Raw genomic sequence first — 16,737 nt, 5'->3', positions numbered from 1 at the left:
CAAAGCAATAAAGCTAATTCTTCTCTACTTCACCCAAAACTCTGTCTCCGAGATTTAATTTGGTGTTGGGGTAAGAGGCTGGATTTAGCTTCAGGACTTTGGCTTTTCTCCAAGGGAGACAGGGAGCCATAGAGTTTTGAGCAGACTTGGCTAGGCTCGCTGTCTCAGAGGATTGCTGGGGGCTGCTGTGTTGTGAATAGACTATAGGAGGGTGAGTCCTTCATCAGGATCCCTTGGCCCCAGGCCTAGAAGTGGTTTGGGGAAAGCAGACAGAAATCGACCAACAAGATGTAGTGAGCCCAATGCCCCAGTTACTGGGTGGGGGGTCCCCCTAATCTGTCCTGCAGAAGGCTGCGCTGAACACCGTCTTCCTCTCTCTTGTCGGAGCTCTTCTTCCCTGAAAGCATGAAGAATGGCCAAGGAAAGAAAAGGAGGTTGGGTTTGCTCTGCCGAAGCTTCTCTCTCGTTATTGACAGCCTTATCTCTTCTCTGAATAGCTCATCCTCCCCTTCTTGCACAAGAAGTGCAAAATAAGATTCTTAGAATTTAGATTTTTTTTTGAAATGCCTACATTTGGATTTGCAGATATGCCAATATTTGGATTTGTAGAGCTGTAATTTAAGCTAGTCTCTCCCCTGGAACCACCTGGTGAAATGCATCTTTCATGAGGCTTCTGCAGGAGTCCAGCTACAAGCTCAGACTCCCCGGCACAAATCAGACTCTGGTTCAACACCAACAATATAATGTCAGGGGTCTCCTAAAACAGCCAGCTTCCAGGAGCCACAAGCCTCGGTGTTTTCCAACTGGTGATCCCTCTTCCAGGAAAGGGTTAAAAGCTTCCTCACAATTTAGGCACAGGATTGATGCATGGAGAGCTGAAGGTCTGGGGTGCGTGACAGCCCCAGACCACTTCTCAGGGCATCTCCTCCACATACCAAACCACAGGGCAGACCAGCTCTTGCCCAGCCTGCTTGAGAGAGCCTGTTCTGGGGATCTGAGGGGAAAAGGAAATAAAATGCAGAAGCCAAGGAAAAGGACACTCAAAAGCCTCTGTGCTCCCTTCCTTAATCTGAAGATGGAGGAATCATTCAGCCAAAGTGCAAAACTGTTTCTGCAGGTTTTAAAGCCCAAGACAGGCTGGGAGGGTGAAGAGAGAGGGCGCAGCCGCAGGCCAGTCCTCTCAAAGGAGAGACAGGCCCAGCCCTCACCTCCTGGAAAGAATCCAAGTAAAAAAAGAAAAAAAAAAAAGAATGAACGCCAAAAGCATGTAATATTTATTGTCTCTTTTACTGGATAACCCAGTTTGCCTAGCTGCTGCTGTTTGCATAACCTCGCCTGGAGATGGCAACCCTTTATGAGAGTGAGGTCTGGACTAGAACACCTGACTCTCCTTTCTCCCCTCCCCCTTCCCTGCTCCACCCCCAGCAATATCCCCAGTCCTCTCAGGGGCAGAAAAAGCAAGGACCAGGTTAGGGAGCCACCAAGGTAAGGCAGCCAAGTGTCCCAGTTTGCCTAGGACATGGGACTTTCAGTGTGAAACCAAGATCGTCCTGGGCAAACTGTGACAAGTTGGTCACTCTACATCCAGAAGACAAGGCAGCCCCCTGGTCCTCAGACTGGCCAGTGTCTGGATGAACAACACACATGCTGGTGCTCCTGAGGCCGCGTGACATGGCGTGAAAAGTATGGGCTTGGAGCCAGCCAGATTTGGATTTGAATCCAGCTTCTCCCACTCATAATCCGTAAGATTCATACTCCTGAGCCTTTGTGTCCTTATCTGGGAAGTGTAAAGAAACGGGATCGGTATGGACATTTAGTAAGCTGACGCCTGGAACAAATGGTTATTCTTTGGCTTCCCATATTAAAATCATCATCTGGCTCTAACATGGGCCTAACCTAGGGTTTGGTAGGTGTGAATAACACGTGGCATCTACACAGTCTTCAGGATTTTCGAGGTGCTTCCACATACACTGTCTCACATGACGATTCCCAAGCGAGGCAAATAGTATCACGAGCCCCACTTTAGAGTTTGGAAAAGGAGGCCCAGAGCAAGTAAGAGATGGCTCCGAGGTCATGAACCTGGCAAACAAGACGCTGACCCAGGTCATGTGTTTTCATTCTGCTACCACTCACTTTCTATGTCTCAACAGAACCCCAGCTGTGGGTAACAGGCATGGGGAAGTCTGGAAGTTTCCCAACATAAGGAAGTTGTGGAGGAACCTGTTTTCCAGCAAACTCACTCAGCTATCTGCCGTTGCCGTGAGCCTGGGGCCCAGCCCTGGGAACAGGCAGAGTTAGACTGCCGAAGCAGGCAACTCTGCTCTCCTGATTCTCTTTTGTACATTCTTGGGTCGAGCCATTTAAACCGAGATCTCCACTACACCTGCAGAGTCGGGGGCCAATGCCTTGTCAGGTGGAAACATCTCTTCTCGATTATTCCCCTCTGCTCTGGACAGGAATGCTGTGAGAGCAATTAACTGGGATTCAACACAGCTTGTTTTTATTGAGTGCCTCCTCCAAGGAGGTGTGTGGAATGTGACACTTGGGTCACTGCTGGGGGAGGATGAAGCTACAGTATGGCTGGGAATTCAAATCTAACGTTTGAATTGAATCTAATGGCTGCTCTTGGGGAAGGTGCCTTGGTGGCTTTATCCCTTGTTCACGAGGCTCCATCTGCAGGGAAGGCCTTTCCTCCCTATGGCCTGGTCATTTATAGGACCTGCTTCCTCTCTCATCCCTTTACAGTCCATTTCCCATAGGGCAGCCAGAGTGACAACCCTAAACCCCCAAAGCTTTCCCATGGCTCTAACTGCACCCCCTTATCACATACCTTCTCACTGACTGTGCTCTAGTCGCAACCTTTTATCCCCCCTTTTTCCTAAACACTCCAATTCCTTCTCACCTCAGGCCTTTGCTCTTGGTGTTCCCTGTGGAGGGAATGCCAAGGCCACCTCCTTCAAGTCTCAGCCCAAGTTTCACTTCTTTAGGAGCCCATCTCTGACCATTTTATCCAAAGTAGGCCACCTCACCCCTGCCACCCTCTCTGTAGCCACAGTTATTCAACCCCATTACCCTAGTCTGTTTCTTTATGGCCCTTATCGCTCTCAGAAAGGAATATACAGTTACTTAAACTTGTCAATTGTCTCCTCCTGTCAACACATAAAAGCCATTAAGAGAAAGGACTTTGTCTACTGAGTCTGTGGCTTTTTAACCTTGGAGCCCAATAAAGCCAGACACTCAAATATTTGTTAAATATTGAAGAATGTATTTGTCTCTATTTAAAACAAAGTGGTTATGAGCACAGGCCTTGAAGTCAAGCAGACCTGTGAGATCTTACCAGCTGGAAGAAGTCACTTAGCCTCTCTAAACTTAATTGTCTTTTATAAGAGAATTAGAAGCTCACTCAATGGTAGATGTCATTGTTACTTTTAGAGTTGTGTCACCCCCACTAGTCCAAGCCCCTGATGGCAGGCACTTTAACATTCACCTTTGTATCAACATGTCTTGAAACCTCCCCTCAGCATCCTCTACTTTCCCTTCCTGTAGGACATGTCACACTGTCTTAAAGGAGTCTATATATTTCATGGGGACATGAATACCTACAAAACCTAACACAGTGCCTGTTGTAGAATAAATGTGTGGTGTTTAAGACTAACAGGTACCTAGCAGGTCTTCAAGAAATATATTTTGAATCAAGCTCTCTTTACTATTATTTTTTTTATTGGAGTGTAATTGTTTTACAATGTTGTGTTAGTTTCTGCTGTACAACGAGGTGAATCAGCTATATGTGTACATATATCCCCTCCCTCTTGGACCTCCCTCGCATACCCCCCATCCCGCCCATCTAGGTCATCACAGAACACCGAACTGAGCTCCCTGCGCTATACCGCAGGTTCCCACTAGTTAGCCACTTTACACATGGTAGTGTATTTATGTCAAACCTAATCTTGCAATTCATCCCCCCCTCCCCTCCCCGCCCCAGGAGTCCACACATCTGTTCTCTACATCTGCGTCTCTATTCCTGCCCTGGAAATAGGTTCATCTGTACTATTTTTCTAGATTCCACATATATGTGTTAATATACAATATTTGTTTTTCTTTTTTTTCCCCATCTTTACTGGAGTATAATTGCTTTACAATGTTGTGTTCGTTTCTGCTGTACAACAAAGTGAATCAGCTATACATATACATATATCCCCATATCTCCTCCCTGTTGAGCCTCCCTCCCACCCTCCCTATCCCACCCCTCTAGGTCTTCACAAAACATCCAACCGATCTCCCTGTGCTATGCAGCAGCTTCCCAATAGCCATCCATTTTACATTTGGTAGTGTATATATGTCAATGCTACTCTCTTACTTCATCTCAGCTTCCCTTTCCCCCGCTGTGTCCTCAAGTCCGTTCTCTACGTTTGCGTCTTTATTTCTGCCCTACCACTAGGTTCATCAGTACTGCTTTTTAAGATTCCATATATATATGTGTTAGCATACGGTATTTTTCTCTTTCTGACTTACTTCACTATGTATGGTAGTCTCTAGGTCCATCCATGTCTCTACAACTGACCCAATTTCGTTCCTTTTTATGGCTGAGTAATATTCCATTGTATATATGTACCACCATGAGGTATCACCTCACACCAGTCAGAATGGCCATCATCAAAAAAAAATTTACAAACAATAAATGCTGGAGAGGGTGTGGAGAAAAGGGAACCCTCTTACACTATTGGTGGGAATGTAAACTGATACAACCACTTCGGAGAACAGTATGGAGGTTTCTTAAAAAGCTAAAAATAGAACTACCATATGGCCCAGCAATCCCACTACTGGGCATATACCCTGAGAAAACCATAATTCAGAAATACACATGCACCCCAATGTTCATTGCAGCACTATTTACAATAGCCAGGTCATGGAAGCAACCTAAATGCCCATCGACAGGCAAATGGATAAAGAAAATGTGGTACATATACACAGTGGAATATTACTTGATAATATTTGTTTTTCTCTTTCTGACTTACTTCACTCTGTATGACAGACTCTAGGTCCATCCACATCTCTACAACTGACCCAATTTCGTTCCTTTTTATGGCTGAGTAATATTCCATTGTATATATGTACCACCATGAGGTATCACCTCACACCGGTCAGAATGGCCATCATCAAAAAAAATCTGCAAACAATAAATGCTGGAGAGGGTGTGGAGAGAAGGGAACCCTCTTGCACTGTTGGTGGGAATGTAAATTAATACAACCACTTTGGAGAACAGTATAGAGGTTACTTAAAAAACTAAAAACAGAACTACCATATGACCCAGCAATCCCACTACTGGGCATATACCCTGAGAAAACCGTAATTTAAAGAGACACATGCACCCCACTGTTCATTGCAGCACTATTTACGATAGCCAGGTCATGGAAACAACCAAAATGTCCATTGACAGATGAATGGATAAAGAAGTTGTGAATCAAGCTCTCTTTAGAAGACATTTTAAATATATGAATTAAAGAATAATACCAGATGCTATGTGATCAAGTGCTGACTTACATATAATCAAGTGATACAATGTATAATGTAGAAATTTGATGGCAGAGGTGGCCAACACTGAGTCTCCCAGGGCCAGTCAAGGAACTAGTAAGTGAGGTGGGTAGGACAGGGACTGGGGCCAACTGGAGGCTACATCTCATCTCCAAGGCAACCACTGCTCAGCTCTAGCTTTTTGTTGCCATCCTGGAATGTGGGCCCAGTGGTCTCATACATTAGCACTTTCAAGTGAATCTGAATTTTTATGTGAGATTTCCCAAGTCTCCAAATTACTGACAGTTAATCTAAATTTATTAAACAAGCATTGAGATGAGCAAAGCATGTTTGGGAGCCATTCTGTAAACTATGACCAAGAGCCCTGGGGGATCAGATGGAGGCTGGGCCCTAAACAGGCATTCATGGAAGAAGTTACACAGGAGACAGGTTATTGAAATGTCCAAGAATTCCCCTAAGGCGTCCATCAAGCATTTATTGAGTACTTACTGAGTGCCAGGCATTGGGATATAAAAATGACTCAGAGCCTGCTCCCTCCGAGACTTTATAGTTGGTCAGTTCAAGAACTGTTGTTGAGCCACAACCGGGTACCTGAACAGAGCTCATAAAGGCAATAGGCTAGACACCTGGACAACAAGGTGTTGTTTCCTTACTCATTAGATCTGTGCCTCAGAGTGCTGGCAGCAAACTGTCATACTACTGTGTCCTTCTGTGGATTCTCCCATCACCAGGCAAACTACCCAGTACCACCTAGGGGCAAAGTGGCCTACCACAGCTGATGGTAGCAGAGGTTCCCCAGCCTGACAGACATGGGATGACTTGCCATTGCCTCTTTCAGTCTAAACCCCCTCCCTCCCTGTAAAATGGGCGTCTACATGAGTTCACATGCTAGTGGCAAATACTAGTCAGGTTAAACAGCAGCTCCCAGAGCACGTGTTATCAAAAAGTCCAGGGAGGAGACTCATCTGGTCACACATGCCTGAGGCTGGTCAGAAAATACTTAATCTATACAGCAGACATACAGAAGTCTCTTTTGGTCTAACTTATACTGTGATCTTAGACTTGCTGAAGGACTAACTTCCATCACAGCCCTGCCAATATTGATTGTTGGGGCTCAAAAGTATGTAAGTAGATTAATTTTTTTTCCCCCCAAACTAAAAAGGATCACAGTGGTGTTAGTATATTCCCGTTTCCACTGGTCAGTATACACACTGAATAATAGTGTTACCCGGAAAAACGGAGTGAAAAGAAACAGTGATGGAAAACAGGGTAGAGGAGGTCTTGAGTTGCATTCTTAATTCCACCAAGAATTACTTTGGGTGTTCCAGTGTTCCAGTGAAAGTCTAAGCTTGTTTATTGTCATCCCTCCACCCCGACTCCAATCCATTATTTAAAAAAAGAAAAAAGGGCTTCCCTGGTGGCGCAGTGGTTGAGAGTCCGCCTGCCGATGCGGGGGACGCGGGTTCGTGCCCCGGTCCGGGAGGATCCCACGTGCCGCGGAGCGGCTGGGCTCGTGAGCCATGGCCGCTGAGCCTGTGCGTCCGGAGCCTGTGCTCTGCGATGGGAGAGGCCGCGGCGGTGAGAGGCCCGCATACCGCAAAAAAAAAAAAAAAAAAAAAAAAAAAAAAAAAAAAAAGAAAAAAAAAAAAAAAAAGAAAAACCACTTTGGTAGCTTCCATCTTAGGTACAAGAAACAAAACCAACAAAGAGGGGAGAGGCAGGAACTGTCCTCTTGTAGTGGAGGTTAATAGGCAATACTAGTCTCCTGTCACTTCCTTCTGTAAGTCAGCAGGAAGGAAATATATCCACTGAGGGCCTCTGCTAATATGTTCTTAAAGACAATTAGGCAATTCCTACATCCTCTACCCCCAAAATAAACAAGCAGAGGTGAATGCTTTCTTTCACTATCCCGTGTATGAACTTGTAACTCTCAAAACAACAATGGAGGTTATGAAATCAACTTTGTACTAACTTCGAGGGACATTATTAAGAGCCCGGGTCTTGGAACCAAGTCAGCAACTAAGTCTTCATTCTGTTTTATACTGTTTCCTTTCTGTGACTTTTTTTCCTATCTGAAAGTTTCACAGGGCTTATTCTGGTAATACCTCTAAACGGAAGCACTTCTCCAGCTGTCCTAGTACAAAATTCTCTTCTGTGACCTTTGGCAAGAAATCGGTTCTAGGAAAGAAAAGAAAGAAGCAAAAGTTTGTTTGCTTTCTAATGACTGTTCCTCCCTCTCCAGGTACTCTGGGGATGAAGAGACGAAGGGGAAACGGAACAAACACCAAACTCTTAATCCCTCTCTCCTTTCTACACTGGCAGGTGGCGTTTGCTTTCCAACTCCATTTTGAAGCTCACAGCTCCAAAAAATACGACCTGAGCAAGCAGCGAGGACTTCACAACAAGGTCTTGCTCTAAGAAGGTAAGCAAAGATCCTACCGGCTAGGCGCGAAGACCGCCAGTCCAGTCGACCCATCGGTTATTTACCGGCGGGATTTAAACCCGCTCCGGAGCGGGGGCGTGGCCTGGGCGGAGCCCCGTGGCCCGTGTGGGCGGGGCGGAGGCGGGGATGCCTGAGGCTCAGCGCCGTGCAGGAAAGACTCGGGCTCCGGGAGCGAGCGCCTGTCTCTTTAAATGCCAGCGGCTGCTCTCCCGCCCTGGGAGCCCGGAGCCGGATCTACAATCCCGTCTCTCCCGGCGCTTGTTGCTCGCCCGGACCGAGCGGGAGCTGCCGCCACGGGGCACCAAGGCTGCTTCCTTCACCTCCTTCTAAGGAGCCCCACCTCCCCCAAGAGTAGGTTGAAGGGGAGAAGCGGCCCCAGGCAGAGGGAAGGGGTGCTGTGTGAAGAGGCGCCGCTCCCCACCTTCAAGTCTTGAGGCGCTGCGTAGCCGCGGGGGCAAGACATGCGCTGCTCCTCCATGACCAGCCTCGCAGCCGCTGGCGCCCGGAGAGGAGAGACTGCGGAGCCCACACCTGCAAACTCGCACTAGAAGTCTCAGGGTGCGGCGGGGGGCCCCTCCCAACTCCCCACGGCCTCCACCTCTAGGCGGGTGAGTTTGCGCAGGTAACCCGAGCTAGAGGGCGGGGGGAGGGGCGGGCAAGACGGAAGGAGAAAGCACCGCAGGTGAGCCAGGTAGGGCGGCTCACCTGCCCGGGCCGCTCTGCGGGGTCCTAGCCGGTTTCCTCAGCGATTGATATGGGGGCGTCTCTGGGGTAACTTAGGACCCTGAGGTGAAAGGAGGGGGCTAGGAGAGGGGAATTAAAGTTTCTTTTCCTTTCTCCCTCCTGCTTGGGATTGGCAGGTAGGGCGCTGGCGGAAGCGGTAGGAGTCGCTGATGCAATGGGCTTTTGCCCGGGCGAGGTGAAGGGCTGGGGGCGGGGGAGAGCTGGAGTTGCCCGGCCTCCTGCGACCGTGACCCTGGAGGCGGAAGAGTGAGGAAAAGCTCGCCACATCTGAGACTCCCCGTAAAATGGCTCCAAGTGCCCGACACCCAACCTTTCTTCCTCCTCTTAAGAACAAATCGCACGTTTCACGGAAGGGCTCCTACATGGCTTCCTTGCCTTCCTCTCCCAACAGGTGGTCTGAGCCCCTGTCCGGGGACCTGTGCCAATGACCCTAGTGGTGGTTTCGCTTTCTCCTCTCACGGCGGTGTGAACGTGTGTCCGCAGCGTGATGGGCAACCAGGTGGAGAAACTGACCCACCTAAGTTATAAGGAAGTTCCCACTGCCGACCCGACGGGCGTGGACCGGGACGACGGGCCCCGCATCGGGGTCTCCTACATCTTCTCCAATGACGACGAGGACGTGGAGCCGCAGCCGCCGCCCCAGGGGCCGGATGGCGGTGGCGGCGGTTTGCCTGACGGCGGGGACGGGCTGCCGCTGCCCTCGCCGCAGCCCTATGACCCGCGGCTGCACGAGGTGGAGTGCTCCGTGTTCTACCGCGACGAGTGCATCTACCAGAAAAGCTTCGCGCCGGGCTCCGCGGCGCTGAGCACCTACACGCCCGAGAACCTGCTCAACAAGTGCAGGCCTGGCGACCTGGTGGAGTTCGTGTCGCAGGCGCAGTACCCGCACTGGGCTGTCTACGTGGGCAACTTCCAGGTGGTGCACTTGCACCGGCTGGAGGTGAGCAACAGCTTCCTGACGGACGCGAGCCAGGGCCGGCGCGGCCGCGTGGTAAACGAGCTGTACCGCTACAAGCCGCTGAGCCCCAGCGCCGTGGTGCGCAACGCGCTGGCGCACGTGGGCGCCAAGGAGCGCGAGCTGAGCTGGCGCAACTCGGAGAGCTTCGCCGCCTGGTGCCGCTACGGCAAGCGCGAATTCAAGATCGGCGGCGAGCTGCGCATCGGTAAGCAGCCCTACCGGCTGCAGATCCAGCTCTCTGCGCAGCGTAGCCACACGCTCGAGTTCCAGAGCTTGGAGGACCTGATCATGGAAAAGCGGCGCAACGACCAGATCGGGCGCGCCGCTGTGCTGCAGGAGCTCGCCACGCACCTGCACCCCGCTGAGCCGGACGTAAGCGACAGCGACGCCGCGCGGACTACGCCGCCTCCCGGGCGCCCCCCCGCGCCCGCCCGGGAGGAGGGGGCCCGAGAGGCGGTGGTTCGCTGACCGGCGAGCTGAGAGCGGAGCTGTGTGAGGGAGCTGTTTGTAGCAGCCGCTGCTCCCTCCCTTCTCTCACTCCCTCCTCCACCACCTTCTGGGCCCCATCTGGGCTCCTGGGCCATTTGGAAAACGGAGAGTTGGCGAAAAGCGCAGCCAGTTGTGGCTTGAGTTTGTTATCTTGGACGGAGGAGGAAGAGGGAGCAGGTAGGAGCACTTTGGCCGGGAGCGCTTCTGGGCTTCTTGCCCGCCGGCTCAATCTGTCTTCCTTTCCCGAGGTGAGGCACACTGTGGACTTGCCAGACACTTAATCCCTGCTGGACTTGGGTCCAAAAATCGACGCTTCTTATGCACTTAGGGGTGGAGAAAAGTTCAGAGTACCAATGCCTGCTGTTGCCTTCCGACCGCTTCCCCTCCTACCATGGCCTTGGAGGATGCCCTGTAGTAAAGCCAGAGCAGGTTTGTGGTGGTGCTACCTCCAAAGAGCAGTGTGAGGGATTCGGGAAGCTGGGGTGATTTATCTTGTGGTTTTTCTGGGGTGCAAGGCTGGTAAAACCAGGACCAGGTCTGGGAGCCACAGACTGAAATCAAGCAGCCCCCTGTGAAGTGCAAGAAGTAGTTGAGTAAACTTGGGCTACAAAACAAAGATTTTGCTACATGCCCCCTCCCCATCCCCAAGCGATTTGTCTTCTGGAGCTGGCTTCCAGCTGAGTCTCCTGGGCCATCGCCACTTCCCAGGTTACATGTAAATCATTGTCAGGGGCCAGCTAAAGGAAGGATTCAATTTTGGTTCTGTTTTGCTGCCTTTGTTTCTTGCTTGCTATTGTAGGCACTTACAGCTGTGGTATTTGTTATCAAAGGAGGGAATAGCCCTTTGTGTCTCTGATCTAATTAAGCCTGCTTGGCCATGTTCATCCCCAGGTCACACGGGAGGTTGGCTGCTGCCACCCGATAAGGTATCCACTACAGAAACAGCCAAACAGGGTTGCCCTGGCAGGAATCAGTCAGTTTCCTGTCCATTCCCCCACCTGACTCTCTTCCTGAATAGTGAAGGTAACTTTTTTTTTTTTAAATTTAAGGCTTTGGTGTGGTGGTCCTGTGAATTTTTTTTTTTTTTTTTCCTTCATTGCCTCATCCCCCTCACTCAGTTTTGTTTTGCTGGTGGTAAAATCTTAGGCTTGAGGCATATTTCAGTGATAGTTGTTTATTTTGGTAGCCACACTCGATGCAGTTTAATTCAAGGTGTAAAGTCTTGTTATATTGCTACAGTCTTCTTGTCGCTTGGAGAACACCCCTTCAGAATGCTTTCTCAATGAAGAGGGGTGACAGCAATCATAAATAAATGCAACCTGGTGTAGTCAGCGCCGGATCTGGTGACAGTCCTAAAGCATGGATTGGTGATGGTGGGATCTGTCCGAAGCAGGATGGCTGATACTATTTGAATCTGCTGCTGTGTTTGCTTTACTCTGAGGCTTTAAAAAATGTGTACAATCTGTCCTTTGTTTTCATGTGAGCTCTTTAATGATATGTGCCCTTGATTTCAGAATCCTCTGCTGCACATGGGCATTGCTAATGCTGTCTCAAAAGTTGAGTGAAGTTTCTTTTTTTTCTCTTGGGAATCATTATAGATTACGCTGAACAAGTCATTTTGTGACGCAATTCTTAGAGCTGGAGTAGACTCATACTTGAGTGTTCCACAGTGGTGGCCATCCTCAGGCCTCCTGCCTGGAGATCTTTAAATCAAGGCAACAAAACTTGAAGGATTTCCTTGTACACGTACTTTTTTTAAACTTGGGAATTTGAGGCCATAATTTTTAAAAGCCTAGACCTTTATAGCACCTCAACATGAAATTATTTCATTACAAGGGCATTAGCTATGTTCCCTGTTTTAACAGGAATCCCCAAACAGGTCCTGTCAATGTTAAAGATGAACCACACTCAGCCCTGGTCCAGGAATTTGGAGAAGCATCAGTCTCCTGTTGGAAATGTTGATCTAGTTTTCTTGTTTAATAATCTCGCAGCTTTGCGTTTGTATTCTTTTGCTCATGGAAAAGCGGAGCAAGGTAAACGTGGGTAAAGACATTTAGGAGAGCCTTCTAGATTTGGATTGTCTTTTATGTTTAACACCATCAAGGGAAAGTTGAATGTAATGACATTGTGCAGACAGCAAGAGAGAAGAACAGAGCGGCACTGTCTAGCAGCTCTGGGCTAGCCAGCCAGCTCTCTTTTCCACTGCTCGGTCTCTGTCTCCCTCCTTCACCCCTCAATGGAAAGTGAATGTCAATGGTCACACCGAGGGACAGCAGTGACTCTGTTACAAACAGCTTTGTGAGAAACCTCAACTTGAAGGAAGAACTCCTATAAAATCCATATCAGTAGTAGCATTCTCCCTCTAAGAGAAGAGGTTTTTGATAACAGGGCTTGAACATGATCTAGAAGAGGAAAGATCTACTCCAGATGCTGCTTTATCACGTGTTTTTACAGGGTACCAGAGATGTGAAGTACGTAATGCTTCGGAACAGTGATTCTGTTGGAAGTTTTATTAGGGTCATCATGCTTAAAGTAAAGCACCAACCAGCCACTGAAGGTTGCAAGGAAAGGGGACTGAATCAACTGTTGGCATCTTTCTCAAAGATGGCAGTGTTGTGGATAAGAGTTTTTAATGTCCAGGCAATGGCTACATCTGGCACTTTACAAAATATATATATATATATTTAATAATTTTTGTTTCTCCTTAGGACTAAGATTCTAGAACTGTTTTGTACTGTGAATTACGGATGCTCTTTGAAGGCAAGGAATATTGATTCTAATGTTCTTTAGAAGCTCTGGCAGGGATAAGCAGGACACCCAACTGGAACGGATGCTAAATGTAATCAGACAAATTATATTTTCTTACTTGAGCAAATATTTTATTGAGACTGCTTATGTATGGCAAAGGAGCCTACAACTTCAGCTACACAACTTTTTATATTGAAAGAACTCATAGTTTTTGTAGTTTTATTCTACATTTCATTAAAAATGACTTTATAGCACTAACAAGCCTAGCAGAAGACTTTACTCCAGACCTTTAAGGAAATTTTTAGTTTTTATGAAAAATGACACTTCAGTAGTTAAATTTCTCATGTCTTTGCTGCTTCTGGCCCTAAGAGCACCAGTCGACAACACCATAACCACATGGAAACATATTTTTGGAAGCAAAACTTTAATTTTCTACAACATATGCTATGGAGAGTGAAGAAAATTTAAGGATTACTTGTTTTCTATTTTTTTTCTCTTAACAAATGGAATCCACTGTGTTGAAGACTCTTGATATTATGTGATTGTCTAACCATTGTTTTTTTGTAAATCAAAATAAAATCTAGTGTGATCATCATTGAAAGGATTTGTTTGGAAAGTTACATTTTATTTGTGAATTTTTTTTTTTAATCAGGGTAACTATAAACTTGACTGGTTTATTCAGCTTTTCATTATGTTTTGTTCTTAGCGATACTTGTGACCCATGGAGAATTACATTGACTAACTTGATAAATTTCATGTATTTTATTTCCTAGTGAATTGTGTAAACTTTATTTTTGTTGAAGATTATATGTTAAATCAATGTTATGTTCTCACACCACTTCTTGAGAAGGAGGTTCAGATTTGAAATTGTATCATTTCCTTCAAAATGAAGGGCAAGTGCTTAGTTAAATAAAAGATTGATGACATCTTTTAAACCATTTCCTCTTCACTATGTCTTATTACAATAGAATCTGTCAAATCCTTTTGACAAATGCTCTGAGGGTTTCCAATAAACCATTCATTAGAATTAACTCTATTTATACATGGGTTTTTTCCATTTGTATACTTTCTGCCAGTTTTGGCCCAAATCCAAGCTCCTCAGCTTAACTGCAATTTTTCTGAAATATTAAGTGTGTTTCATCTTAACATTACTCAGTAAACATTTTGATGAATTCATTTAGTGACTGGAAACCCTCCCTGCATTTACTGTGTGGGAATTAATCACCTATTGCTTCTAGGCTCCATGTTCATGAAGAACATCTTGTGAACATACATTTTCAATACACATTGATTTTTTTCAGGATCAGTGCAAACGTTGCCAGAAGCCACACTCACATTTTGGAGTCTGTACTGGGGAGGTTTGGTAATAAGATCAGTAACCCATGTTGCGTGTTAGGTGGTTTCCGAATCCCAGACAAAGGGAATGGGCTCCCTGAGTGATTTAATTACAGAAAACAGGCCCATGTGATCAAGTGGCACTGCTGACATGATAAAGGATGCAGGTGCCAGCAGTAGGTACAGGAGCAGATGTGGCCTCTGGGACTGGCGTGTGGGAGGCCACCAGCACTCCTTAGACCAGCACCTGAAGTCACTGCCACAGTCCTGTGAGGCTCAAAAACCTGGGCTCCATCAGCAGGCTCCCGTGAGGATTTTAAATAGGAAGAGTGTTGAATGCTGAAGGTTATCCAGAGCTCAAGCAGCAGTGAGACCATTTTTCCCTAGAGTGGTTGTCCTTAATTTACCATGGTTCTCATTGCACAGGACAGTAGAGGGAAGGGAGCCTAATATAGAATGTGCATATATTTTGGGGTGATTTTGGTGGAGGCCGCTGTTCCTCTTTCTCCTAAATGGACTGAGTTTGCTTAATGTAGGAAAATGACATGTTTGGAAGTGTTTAAAAGGACCTCCAAAATGAACAGGCCCAAAATGTGTGCAAAAGGGCTTTTATTTCCCTTTACTGAGTTTCCTGGAAAAACTGCTTATTAAACACAATTTTATCTGCACAGTAGATGCAAGAAAGGTTAGTGTCTGTGATTTGCAATCACAGCAAGGTACTGAGTATGAAGGGCTAGAGGATGCTGAGCCCTAGACGAGATACTAGAACATAAGTTTAGAGATGAGCAAAAACCTTAGATAATCTCTACCCCTGAGCTTGTTTCTAAGGGGAAATCAAATTTCACTCATACATGTAGAACAAATATAATGAAAGGTGGTCCTGTGAAGTGCTGATGGTTGATCGGTATTCAAATAAAGCAGATATGTGTAGGTTTAATTGGAGAACTCAGAGAAATTGGAGAAATCAGATCAAAGCCCTGAAGGTACAACGATGATAGAGGAAAGGATGTAACTAATATAACTAATATTCATGAAGTATTTAATGGGGAGTCTCCTAAATTCCATTGCCTAAGGTAAACCAGATGCACAGTGTCCGTCCTCATGTGACTTACTTTCTAATTGATAAGACAGATAACTGCTTACTACCAAAATCTTCACAAGAAGGAATTTAGAGATGTGATAGTTGCAGTGAAAGAAATGCGCAGGGTGTAGGGAGAGGCTCTCTCTCCATCACTGAGTCAGTAGGCTTCCCTGAAGATGCATTTATGCTGAACTTCGGAAGAGGTAGAGGAGAAAGCCAGGTGCTTCAGAGTGGATACTGATTACATTAATTCAGGGAGGAAGGCTGGGGAGTGAATGAATGAACGTTGAGTGCTCTCAGAATGCCTTTGCTTAATGCTCCAGTGGTAGCCATTTCTCCTTGGGGTTCCCTTCTGCAAACTGTTGTCTAATTCAGTGTATCTGACACTTAACACAGGAACAGGCAGAGATACTCTCAAAGTGTGAGTGAGTGAATGAAATTGGAGGTTGGGATTTGTTGGTCTAGAAAGCCCTATTAACTCAAGGTGATGTCAGGACTGTGGTTTGAAGAGGTGAAGTCACAGTGGTTTTTAGGATGGATTGAACAGGGAGAGCAAATGTGACTGCCCTCCCCTCTTCCAGAGCTAGAGGCTGTACTGCTCATGCTATTGATGGCTTATATTGCCAGCCAGGTAATGATGTGTGTGAATTCGGGCCTTTGCCCAGTGCAAGTGAAAGGAGAAGCGGCCAGGCTAGGCTTGATAGGGACAGAGGTAAGCGGGAGCAACAGGTTTTATAGCCTGCGCGCCATAGCCTTGGAGCCATGATTGAAACAGAGGTTCTTTTATACAGTTGGCTAACACAAGCCGCTGCTATGATACAGTCTCTCATGCCTTGTCTAGTGTGGCCATAAATGACTCAAAAGATTAGCTCACTGCTCTTTTGGGAAACTTGTGCAACAATGTAATTAACTCCCAAGGTTTGATTATCAACATTCCGTGCCTTCTTTTTAACCTCATGACTTTGACGATTCTCAGTTGTTGGGCTAAACTGGAGGTAGAGGGTCTGGTCCTAGGCCCACAGAATCAAATAGCAGTTAAGGCTTGACAGTCAAACTACCTGGGATTCTCTACTCTGGCCCTGCTGGTAACATTGGGAGAAAGTAGATAACTGCTTGGAAACTTTATTTCTTCCTATGTGCAATGTGGCTTATTGCATTGGTCAATTCAATTCTGAATATCAGTTATATTTCTAAAATAACATAATATATGATACATGTAATATAACATAGTAATAGTATCAACTTCACATGGTTGTTTTTGAGTCCAAAATGAAACAAAGCACATAAAGCCCAGATCATTAGCTACTGAGATTAATTAATTAATTATTAATTAATAAAGAAAATCTGGGATATTATAGGTGTTCAAAAGCCTTATTCAAAATAAAGTTACTGTCTGGGAGAGAGAAG

At 46.6% G+C, this 16,737-nt stretch overlaps 2 protein-coding genes across 11 annotated transcripts in view; one reads left to right on the top strand and one right to left on the bottom strand.

The window, feature by feature from the left end:
• Positions 1-8,072, bottom strand: part of LOC109549456 (uncharacterized) — a 663,670-nt gene extending 655,598 nt beyond the window's left edge. The window contains exon 1 of the mRNA XM_073794754.1: positions 7,972-8,072. The gene's annotated coding sequence lies outside the window, so the exon portion shown is untranslated. The remainder of the gene's footprint in view (positions 1-7,971) is intronic.
• A 565-nt stretch (positions 8,073-8,637) lies between these two features.
• LRATD2 (LRAT domain containing 2) overlaps positions 8,638-16,737 on the top strand; it is a 92,109-nt gene continuing 84,009 nt past the window's right edge. For 5 of the 10 annotated variants that reach the window (XM_073794751.1, XM_019932002.3, XM_073794749.1 and 2 more), the window contains exon 1: positions 8,639-10,049. In XM_073794751.1, the coding sequence (XP_073650852.1) occupies positions 9,207-10,049 (843 nt within the window). In that variant the 5' untranslated portion in view covers positions 8,639-9,206. Of the gene's footprint in view, positions 10,344-11,680; positions 13,853-16,737 lie in introns of those variants that run through there. The other 5 variants (XR_002175745.3, XR_012327351.1, XR_012327350.1 and 2 more) reach the window with 4 other exon arrangements.

This window comes from Tursiops truncatus, chromosome 17 (genome assembly GCF_011762595.2).
Source record: "Tursiops truncatus isolate mTurTru1 chromosome 17, mTurTru1.mat.Y, whole genome shotgun sequence".
Classification (NCBI taxonomy): domain Eukaryota; kingdom Metazoa; phylum Chordata; class Mammalia; order Artiodactyla; family Delphinidae; genus Tursiops; species Tursiops truncatus.
This window is presented reverse-complemented; position numbering and strand designations above follow the sequence as displayed.